Consider the following 11056-nt stretch of genomic DNA (forward strand, 5'->3'; position numbering starts at 1 on the left):
CGGGATGGGGACCGGGACCAGGGCGGGGCTGGGCGAGGTGGCCAGGACCGGGACCGGGACCGGGACCGGGACCGGGACCAGGACCGGGGCGGGGCAGGGCGAGGTGGCCGGGAACAGACCGCGACCGGGACCGGGACCGGGACCGGGGCAGGGGAGGGCAGGGCGAGGTGTCTGGAACCAGGAACGGCACCAGGACTGGGGCAGGGCGAGGTGGCCGAGGCTACACCGTAACCGGGACCAGGACCGGAACTGGGACCGGAGCGAGGTGGCCAGGACCGGGACCGGGACCGAGACCGGGACCGGGGCGGGGCAGGGCGAGGTGCCCAGGACCGGGACCGGAACGAGAACCGGGGCGGGGCAGCGCGACGTGGCCGGGACTACACCGGAACCGGGACCAGGACCGGGATTGGGTCCGGGACCGGGGCGAGGCGGCCGGGCCCGGTCCGGGCCCCTGCCGTTGCCGTGGCACCCCCACCCAGCGCAAGGGCCCGGCTCCGCGGCCGCCCCGAGCAGCCGCACCAGTGCTGGCCAGCCCCGCTGGGTGGGCACCGGCACCGGGTCCGGCCGGGGACTCCCGCCAGGCGGGAAGCACCGGGTCCCACCGAACCCCCTGCTGCTCAGGGCCGGGAGCGGGGAGCCCTCGCAGCCCAGAGCCGCAAACAGCCGGTGCCCGGGGACTGTGGGGACTTCCCGGGCCGGTCCCATGGGAGCGGGGCCTAGAAATCCCCACCCCACCTTTCCCTCCCCGTCTCTGCCCTCAAGTCTCCCCCGGGACCCTTTGTGCTCTCAAGCAAGTCAGTTTTGGGAAGTGACGGCAGGACGGGGAATCCAGAGCACGTGGCTCCCGCCGCTGCCAGCCCTGCCATAGTCCTCGGGGAAGCACGCTATCCCCCGCCTCCCGCCGCCACCACCGGGCCAAGGCCACGGGCAGCGTGCAGCCGGCAGCCTCCAAGCCGGGGCTGAGGCCGTGACCGAGGCCATGACCGAGGCTGGGACAGCTGTCATGGAGCGCGGCCACGCAGGCATCACCATGGTGGCAGCACGGCGTGTGACTGGGATGCTGAGAAGGGACCTCTCAGCATCCAGGGAGCAGCTGCTCCCCGCCTCGCCGCACACCCGGCTGGAAAGGAGAAACCGGGGAAAGTCTCCAGAGCAGGCAGGGGGGGCCTGGAACTTCCCTGGGCACTGCTGGGGGATTCCTCCGAGGGAACTGAGGCAGAGGCGGGTGGCCGACCAGAGGCGCAGCCAGGCCTCTGGCGCATTTGCCCCCTTTCTGTTTCTGGGCTAACGCATTTGTGGGGAATCCGTGGCAAGGCCAGGGCCTGCGGGCAGCCGTGAGGGGCTCTCCAGGGCCACAGCCATGAGTTATCGTTGAGCAAACGACGCAAAACCTCAAACTTCTGCTTTAGGAATGACCTGGCAGGGGACGGCACAAACGTTTTCCTCGCCGTGGCCCACAGCTGACTCCCGCCGCTGCCTGCACCCCCTTCACCCCGGGAAGGTGCAGACGGGGCAGTGGCTCGGTGGGGCTGGCGGGGAGGGGGCAGGAGCCGCCATCCCACCTCCAGCTGCAGCAAGACACCCACACCGAGCCACCGCGCAGGGTCCCCCCGCCCCAGCGGCCCCGCCGAGACCCCCGGGGGGGCGGGTGTCCCAGCAGGGATGGCCGGCGGCGTCGGTCCGTCCCCGCCTCGGCCCCCTCTCGCCCCCCCGGGCCCGGCCCCGCTCGGGGAAGTCCCGGGGGCGGCGGCGGCCGGTGGCGGGCGGCCCAACGCCCCCTTCCTGGGCGGGAACGGGCACAGGCGTTATAGGGCGGGCGGCCCCGGTGGCGGGGTGCGGAGACATGAAGAGGCTCAGGCTGTTGGGGCTCCTCGGCGTGGTGCTGCTGGGCGTGAGTGGGGCTGGGGCTCTTCTCTTTCCTTCCCTTCCTCTTTCCTTCCTTCTTTCTCTCCCTCGGGACAGAGCCGCCGGGCTTTCCGGGAAAGGGCACGGTCCGGCCGCTCTGGCCTGTCCCCTCGGCGCGGTGCCGGGCGGCGGCGGAAACCCCGATCGCGCCGCCGCCCCGTACAGCCCGGGCCAGCCGGGTCCGGCACAACCCGCTCCCCCCGGACCGTGGGTGCGGGGAGGCAGAGAGGACGGGGAGGTCTCTGCCCGCGGCCCCTCAGCCCCACATCGCGCTTTCACTTTCCACCCGGGGGAGCGGGGCGCGGCGGGGTCCGCAGCCCAGCCCAGCCCGGGGACGGGGCGCGGCGGGGTCCGCAGCCCAGACCGGGGACGGGGAGCACGGGTCCCCGCGGGCACGGACGGGCACCGTTGAGCCCCGGGGCTCTGCAGCCCTGGGCGCAGCCTGGGCCCTCGGCTGGGGTCCCCCCGCTCCGGGACACGGCTTGCGTGCTGGGAGGCTGCTGGGGTGCGGGGACAGGCCCTTACACTTCCCTTTCGGCGCTGTGTCAGACGTGCATGACGGCGGGGACAGTTCCCTTCTGCTGGGTCAGAAGTCCCCAGGTCGGACCGTGGGGTGCCTTACAGCCCCATGGCTGCCCCGTCAAGCCAGGGGGCCTGCGGGGGTCTGCAACTTGATATACTTGCCAGGGGCTTTCCTGCCCCACAGGACCAGTGGATCAGCCTTGGGACGGGCTGGCAGTGCTCTGGGTGGGCACAGGAGGCTCAGGCTCCCCCTGCCCAGGACTGCAGCACTGTTGGCAGGGGCATGGGGCGATGTGAGATTATAATCTGTTAGGAAATGTGGGGCTACCCTGCCAGAATCACTGCCACCCCACTTCAAAGTGAGCACTGATGGCATCAGGCAGCGCAGGCGGCTCTGGTGTGGTCTGTGGTTAGCGCAGGCATGGGAGAGTGGTGCAAGGAAGCCCTTGCCTTGGGACGTAGGTTAGCGTGCAGGTTAGCACACGCGTGCTTGCAGAAGTGAGGTGATGGCGGAGTGCTGGGGAATGGCATGAATTCACAAGGTCTTGTTTCTTCCAGTGCTGGGAGCCTGGTGATGCCGTAAGATGCTTTGATAAGCAGTATGAACACAAGGGCAGGTGCTGCAACCGGTGTCAGCCAGGTACGGAGACCCCTTCCCCTTCCTGGGGTCCCAGGACCTGGCTATGCCAGGGCCCACAGTGGAGAAAGCCCAGCTCGGTGTGACTGAGCCATACTCCGCCCCGTTGCCAGTAGGGCTGATAGCTTCACTTCCCTGTGTCACCTCAGTGCTAGAGCAACTGGAGACCTCATGGGTGCCCTGGGAGAGACCCCCTGGACCTCACCAAATCTGCCACAGTTCTCTTGGTGCTGTCTGTGCACCTGTAGCCTCAGGACCCCCGTGGCATGGGCAGCTTGTGGGGAGAGTGCTGCAACTGGCACTGCCGGATCGTGATGGTATTTGCTAGCTCCCGCTGTCACTCCCAGATCATTTCCCAGTCCTTGGAGTGCTGGAGACAGTGAACGCACCCCCCTGCTGTCCTGCCTCAGCACCCAGCAGCCCTCCCCACCCATCCCCATGCAGCATGTGTAGCCACCTGAGTGGCATCAGGCTACCAAGATGCTGCTTGATGGTGGCCTTGGCACCCACAGCTGCCAATGCTCCCCTGTTCTGCTGACAGAGCTGCTGCCTGGAGAGGGGGAAGGCCCCCTTGCCCCTTCCTCACCAGCCTCTATTGCAGGGGAGAAGCTGGTCTCCGAATGCAGTGTCACAGAAGACTCTGTCTGTGCCCGCTGTGAGAGCAGACACTATCAGCAGGGCTGGACAAAGGAGAGGCACTGTACCCCCCACGATATCTGTGAAGACAGTAAGTGCTCTCTGTGCCCACCAGCCCCAGCCTGCGGGGGCTGGAGGGGCTGGTGTCCCCCCCCAGGCTCAGTTGCCTGGTGCCACACCTCGCCCATGCTCCCTTTGCCCAGATGCTGGCCTCATCGTGAAGACGCCAGGAAACGCAACACACAACACGGTGTGCCAGTGCCGGGCCGGCATGCACTGCTCTGACACCAGCTGCCAGACCTGCGTGGAGAACCAGCCCTGCCAGCGCGGCTTCGGCTTCGTGGCAGGTGAGTCCATCCAGCTCCTCCCTCTCAGCAGGACCGATGCCCTGGCAGCATCAACCTCAGGTCCTCCAGGGAAAGGGGGACTCCCCCAGCAAGGTGCCCTTAGCAGGGCTTCGGGTGAGCTGTGCCTGCCGCTGTGCCCTGGCAGCATTGCCATGGGGAGGGCTGCCCACCTGACCCTCACAGCCCGTATTGACCTTCCTGCAACCTCTGCTTCTCTCCAGCCAAGGCCATGGCCCGGATGTCATCCCCCTGCGAGCCCTGTGCAGAAGGCACTTTCTCCAATGTCTCTTCTAAAACCGAGCCGTGCTATCCTTGGACAAGGTATTGTCTGAGTGCCGACCACATCCTTCACCGATCCCCAGCTGTGCCCAGTGCTGTGAGCACATCCTCTGCTGCCAGCTTCCTTAGGGACCTTGGGAACCAGGCGGCTAGGATGGTCTCTGAGGGACAGAGCATCAGGCTAGCGTAGGGCAGGAGCGAGAGGAGCAGAGCTGTGAGGCTGGTGAGGTCCAGGGTGGTGTGGCTGAGCAAGAGGCAGACATTCTGGCCCTTGTGACTGTCCCTCAGCATGTGCACAGAGTGCTGGCCCCTCCAGGGACGTTCACGCTCTTGTCTGCACTGGGGAGGAAGGGATGAAGAGCTATGGGGACCCCTCAATGCCCTGTCCAGGCTCTCCTTCCCAGCACGCTCCTTGGATGTAGTCATCAGCCAAGGCACCAGCCCTCTCCATGGGGAGTCTGACTTTGAGAATGCCATGGGCTGGCAGGCCATCCCTGTCTTTAGAAAGCTTCTTGAGGGTTAATTGCACTCCCTGGTAGAAACGTGAGCCTTATTTCCAGGTTGAATTAGTCTCGCTTCAGCTGCCAGCCATTGGATTTCACTTTGCTTTTATCTGTGCCCAGAAATTACCTCCCCACGGAGCCACTTGTAGCCTGTCATCGAATCATCTCTGAGCTGTTCCGCAATAGCTGCGGTGCCCAAGCCCCAGGGTCTCCCTGACTGGGCAGGTCTCATATATCTGCTCCCTCCTGTGCCTTGCCCCCAGGCTTGTCCCCTGTCTTCAGCAGTTTCAGCAACTCCAGACCAGGACCCCAGGGTGGGGTCCTGCTAGGTACCCGTTGTCCCTGCATCCCCAGCCTGGGTCCCTGGGTTCCCAGCCACTCGCCCCCCGCCCCGAGCCCGGCTAGCTCAGCACAGGTCGCTTTCTCGTGCAGCTCTGATGGCTGCCCAGCCCGGGCCGTTCCTCCTCGGGGGCTTTCCGTGTGCTCAGGCTGTGGTTACATGGTTTCCTTCTTTCCTGCAGCTGTGAGGAAAAGGGGCTGGTGGTGAAGGTGAAAGGGACGAACACCTCGGATGTGATCTGTGGTAAGTGCCTGGTGTCCAGGGCTGGTTTGGTGCAGAGCAGAGATCTCCTGGTGCTCCGGCTCTCGCAGCACTCGGGGGAGCTGGCCTGGTCCCTGGGTGTTTTAGAGAGAGGACTACTGCCCTGCTGGCATGATGCCTTCCCGCTCCTCTCTGTCCCCATGAGGGATCCCTAAGAGACCAGGCCTGGAGCAGAGGCAGATCGGGGACCTTGGCGTCGCAGTGGGAGTGTCATGCGGGTGCCTCAGTGACCCCATCTCTCTCTCTGCAGAGTCGGGCAGGCGCTCCTCGCTGTCAGTGCTGATCCCCATCACGGCTGCGATTGTCACATGCCTTGTGGGCATCTGCATCTACTGCCTGGTCCACACAGGTAAGGGGCTGGGACACGAGAAGCGATGCTTTGTCCACAGGGGCCATATAGGGCTGAGGAGCCGAGCAGGGGGGGATGGCAGCAGCTCTGCTGAGACTGGGGCAGCCCTTCTGGGGACACTGCCAGGGCATGGCTCTCCGAGCCCATCGCCCTGCCGGGTCAGTGGGCTCTGTCCCTGGGAGCAGGCACGTTTGCACTGCCACAGCCCAAGCTGGGCCAGCTCTTGGAGGAAAGCACCGGTGCCCTGTGGGTCCGGCCCGGCTCCCCCGCCTTGGCCCCCAGCCTGGAAACAGCAGCAGGCACAACGGGAGCTGCAGGACCTGCGGCGCAGGAGCACCTGCCCCAGCTCTGAGCCCTGAGAGCTCACTGCAGGCAGGGCAGGAGCATTCCCCTGACTGTTGTCTTCTCTGTCCCTCTTTCCATCCAGATCCCAGGCGACGGGTGCAGAAGCAGGTGAGTCTGCCCAGAGCCCTCCTCCAGCAGTGGGTTGGGGTCCCTCCTGGGCGCAGCCTGGGCTATGCCAGCACCAGGGAGTCGCAGAGCAGGGGGCTGCGGCTCTGCAGGGCAGGAGGGGTGGGGGCTGTCCTAGGACTGCCTGGTTGGGACACAGCGAGGGCTGGGGCAACCCTGGGATGCTGCTGGCAAATGCTGAGCCAGGAGGGGACCCGCACAGGGTGAGGCCCAGCCCTGCATGGGAGCGTAGCAGGAGCTGTGGAAAGGCGTGCTGCAGAGGTGGGGGACATTGCTGCCTGCCCCTGACCCCTGTCCCTCTGCAGATAGAGGCTGGGAAGCCTGTAGAGAACCAGCAGCCCACGGAGGATGGGGAGGACATGCCCCATATGCAGGAGACCCTGCTCAAGGGCCAGCCTGTGGCCCAGGAGGATGGCAAGGAGAGCCGCATCTCGGAGCAGGAGAGGCTGTGAGGGCACTGCCTCCAACAGGAGCACAGACTGGGGCCAGCACCATCTCCTCCGTCCCCTCTCCAACTGGGGAGAAAATCTAGCATCTGGCCTGGCTGCAAACGAACATGATGGACCGTGCAGTGGACCACGGCACGACCACCCCCCTGGGGATACCATAGGTCTGGCTGCCTGCCCAGGGCTGCCACGGTGGAGCAAAACTCAGCTGCCTGCACCGGGATGCAAGAGCAGAGGCTGGTCCCACCGCCCACCTGGGGGGCCCCCACAGAGTGCAGCGTGGCTGCTGCGGTGCTGACCTCCTGGCAGAGCCTGGTGCAGCCACCGGGCTGGGGTTGCCGTGGCAGAGCAAGGCACAGCTGTGCACTTGGAGACCCCATAGCAGAGCCTGGGGGGATGCCAGGGTGGAGAGTGCAGGCTGTTGATGAGTGACCACCATGGCAGAGACCAGTTCAGCCACCCGCCCAGGGGGGCTGCGGTAGCACCCAGCTGGGCCACCGCACAAGGGCCCCGTGCTGGACCTGTGTCCCCCTGGTGATGGATGCCGGGTGGCTGCTGGCCCTGTGGCAGCCTGGGCCAGGGTAGCAGCCCCCCTTGTTGCCCCGGCCACCGGGCTCCGTGGGGACACATAGAGGCAGGACTCGCTGTCCCGGCAGCCGCCTGCAGCGCTCTTCTCCGGGACGGGGTTGGGGGGACAGGGACCACCGGGGACGAGACCCTCGGCCACCGACGCGCGGCGGCCGGGAGATGGTGCTGCGGGACCGGCGCGGGGCTGCGCGGGGCGGGACCGTCCGCCTCCGGTAGCGGCGGAGCGCGGCCCCGCCCCACCGTGGGGGGGTGGGCTCCGGGCTCTGCGCGGCCGCGCACCCTCCGCCGGTGGGGGGTGGTGGTGGGGTTTTCCGCCGGGCTCGGGGGACTTCCTCCCCCCCCCGTACACCCACTCCCGCACCGAGGGCACGCGTGGGCACAGCCCGGCCCCGCTGCCCGTAGCCATCGGCGGGGGGAGCTGCCGGGAACCCGGGCTCGGTATTCGCCACCGCACCGCTGGCAAAAAGCTGTAATTAAAACTTTATTTCTTCTCCCTCCTTGCGTGAGCTGCGCGGCCTGCCCGCCCCTCCTCGGGCTTCACTGACTGCTGCGACCTCAGTGGGATGGTCTTGGGAGGGATGTGCTAGGGATGGGTGGTCCCAGGACAGATGTTCCCACCAGAGAAGGGAAGGAAAGACACAATCGGCTGTGCTCATCCTTGCCATGGCCCCAGACCCTCCCTACGCAGCCCCCCAGCCTCCAGCGCACCCTGAGCCTGGGTGCGCCCCCCCTGCATCCGCAGTCATCGTCCCCCGAAGCTGCCGGGCAGCGCGACAGTTCCCCCCCTGCTGACCCCTGCCTGCGAGGAGAAGGCAAGTGGGCTCCTGTCCAACACATCCCCACCACCCCTGCCCTGACCCCAACCCTGCATCGCAGGGGACAGGCAGGGCTGCCTGCAGAAGGCAGCTTCAGCGCACCTTGCCTGGCCAGTCCATCACCAACACGCACTGTGAGGGGTCCATCTCGCTGCAGGGCAGTGCTGGGGGGTGCTGGGGGGAGCAGCGGAGCTGTTGTGGGCCCTCACTCCCTGGCCTGGGGTTGGCACCGAGCCCAGCGCAGGCTCCAGGTACGGAGAGCAGCTGCAGCCCGTAACCTGCCACCACCCAAGCGCATGCAGCGTGGCATAAGAAAGGCCATAAATCCCGGAGCCAGGAGCAGCTGGGATACACGGCGACTTTTACTGTGAAGGCAGTGGCACATTATTTAAGGCTCCTCTTAAAACCTAATGTTAGGTTTAATAAGGGAGATAAAAGCATGTCAGCAGCTCTCCCTTTCAGGGCTTGGTGCTCCCAGCAGTGCTGGTGGGATGGTCCCAGGGCTGGGGAGCGTCCCCTCGTCACCAGCCCAATGAACACCCTGCCCTGGGGACAGACATGACCCCGATTCCTGCTGGCCGAGACAGCTGGCATCAAGTGGGCCACAGACACGGAGCATTTAGCCCCAAAAGGCCCCTAAAAGTCTGTCCTCCATGGCTGCCCCACGCAGCAGGATGGCCCCTCTGGCTTCCCATCTCCCCCGGTGCTGACCTCTCCCTGCCGGCACGCAGCGTGTTTAATGCCTGCTCCCGCATGTCAGACATGTGCCATCTCATTAGCGCGTCTGTCCCCCAAAGTGAGAAGGGAGAGCGCGTGAGACCTAATTGAATGTAACTAATTATTCACTCTGCAAATGCTCTGTTTAAATGGGATTGTGAGGGACAGAATTACTCATTCTGAAAAGGGGAGAGAAAGAGAAAGACAGAGAGAAAACAAATAGAGGCGGATGCTGGAGCTGCAGCTCCCTCTCTCCCCAGAATACCAATTACCAGATGAAGTGATTGTATAAATCTTTACCGAGTGAACAAACTGTACTAGTCACTTACTCCTGTCCTCTTATTATGAGGAAGCAATGAAAAATCATCCCACTCTCCCATCTGGTTAAGGGCTCCCAGTCGCTGCCTTGGATGCTGCCCACAGCTGGAGGGCTCGTCCCGGTCCTTTCCCTGGGCAGAGGTCCTACAGAGACAAGGCTGAGTGTTTGGCAGGGGTGCACATCACTCCTGCACCCCTGATCCTGCAGGGGGGACAGCAACTGCATGTCCCCCAGGGAGCTGTGGGGCTCCTGCCCCAGTGGGAGCCAGGCAATGCCGTGCAGCATCCCGGGACACGGGGAGACTTGGCCTGGACAAGGACTCCAATGCCACATGGATGTGCCCGGCGCAGAGGCACCCCAGGCCTCGTGCCTGCAACTTCCCTGCCCTCCCCTTCGGCGGGTCCAGCCCTGCCAGAGCCCCAGCCCCTCTCTGCAGGCTCCCGCAGAGCTCAGAGACCTCTCCAAGCACTTACCGAATAGGGAGAGCACAGTGCTTCCTGACCCCTGCCCATGCCAGAGTCAGCTTTTCTCACTCCCCAGCGTCTCCGCTCCACAGGCTGGAGAAATGTGCTCATTAGCAGCGATCTCCATCGCTCTTCCCTGACACATCGTTTAATCCCAGATCCCTCACGCAGTTTCCTCCAAACACATCCATTTCTGTCCTCGGCAGTAGTGTGGGATGGGAGAGCTGGTCCTGGCCATGCGGAGCAGGGAAAGCCAAGAGGCTCCCCCCTGCACCCTTCCCTGTGGTCCTTCTGCACGAGCTGGTGAGGACCCAGCCAGTCCCACGCTCCCCGCAAGCAACACCGGTACCCCCCTCATCGCAAGGCACCCAGCACCCTGGGGGCTGGTTTACGGGGATGAAGGCCACCCAGTCTTCATGTCTTGCTGCCACCAGGAGCAGAGATGCAGCAGCCCCAGGGTGCCCCAAGGAGGGACCGCGCTGCTGCGTGGGTGTCCCAGGACCCTGCAGCTCTCCGGGTGCCGTGGCTCCCGGGCTGGGCCAGGGGGCAAGAAACTGCTGGAGGAGTTGTGCAGTCGGGTCACTGTGGGGAAAACAGATGAGCAGCAAGTCAGCAAGGAGAGGGCAAAACCTCCAGCCTGCCCTGCCTCGTACGGGATGGGGATTTGATTGTTGCCAGCAGCGAGTTTTCATGCACTGGAGATGTGCGCGTGTGGGTGTGAGGGAGAGATAACATCATCATCATCATAACAAATGCAGCTGTGCAGCTCCATTCTGTGCTTATTGGCTTTCTTCTGTTTATCTATAAATAATTGCGGGGACACAATAGACTTTTAAGACTGCCAAAGAGTTTGTCTCCCTCCAGCAACCGTATTGCCACAGCGCTGCCACCTTATCTGCTTGTAGAAAGATGAGGGTGCGAAAAATATTTACTGTCGGGGATATTTGTCATCCACAAATTACCTCTGCCTACCATCCGCAGCAGGGATAGGACTGACAGCGCTGCTCTGCATTGCAGGCACGTCAGCCCTGGGGTTCTCCACGCTGCCCCAGGCCCACCTGAGCCTCCTCCCCGTTAGCTGGCAGGGTGGCAGGAAATCCACCGTGCGTGCAAATCCATGCCACAGGCTGCAACGGCAGCCCAAAGGGATGAGGGAAGCGGCAGATGATGCTGAACTAGGTACCCAGCAACTGGCTTGACACAGAAGAGCACCATGATGGGAAAAATGGGGTATGAGGAGCTCAGAGGTCTGCAATGTTGGCAGGACCCCCCCAAGCACACACCTGCACCCCCATGCTGCACAGCCAGGGCAGCGTCCTCCCAGCACAGCAACCCCAGGCACCGACCACCTTGCGAGCCCCAGGTCTCGCTGCTCTCCTGCAAAGGACAAATGCGCCACATACCCCTGCTGTGCTCTCGGCGCTCGACACCCCCGCCAGCCCCACCGGCCATTGGGG

General features: G+C 64.6%; 1 protein-coding gene across 1 annotated transcript; it reads left to right on the forward strand.

Moving 5' to 3' along the window:
• The first annotated feature begins 1792 nt into the window (after window positions 1-1792).
• On the forward strand, window positions 1793-7778 carry CD40 (CD40 molecule). Its single transcript, XM_063350006.1, has 9 exons — window positions 1793-1891; window positions 2986-3067; window positions 3666-3791; window positions 3904-4047; window positions 4269-4368; window positions 5351-5412; window positions 5681-5779; window positions 6207-6232; window positions 6556-7778. Exons 1-9 carry the CDS (start codon window positions 1844-1846, stop codon window positions 6700-6702), a joined length of 834 nt encoding a protein of 277 aa, XP_063206076.1. The 5' UTR covers window positions 1793-1843; the 3' UTR covers window positions 6703-7778.
• Window positions 7779-11056: the final 3278 nt, after the last annotated feature.

This window comes from Chroicocephalus ridibundus, chromosome 12 (genome assembly GCF_963924245.1).
Source record: "Chroicocephalus ridibundus chromosome 12, bChrRid1.1, whole genome shotgun sequence".
Classification (NCBI taxonomy): domain Eukaryota; kingdom Metazoa; phylum Chordata; class Aves; order Charadriiformes; family Laridae; genus Chroicocephalus; species Chroicocephalus ridibundus.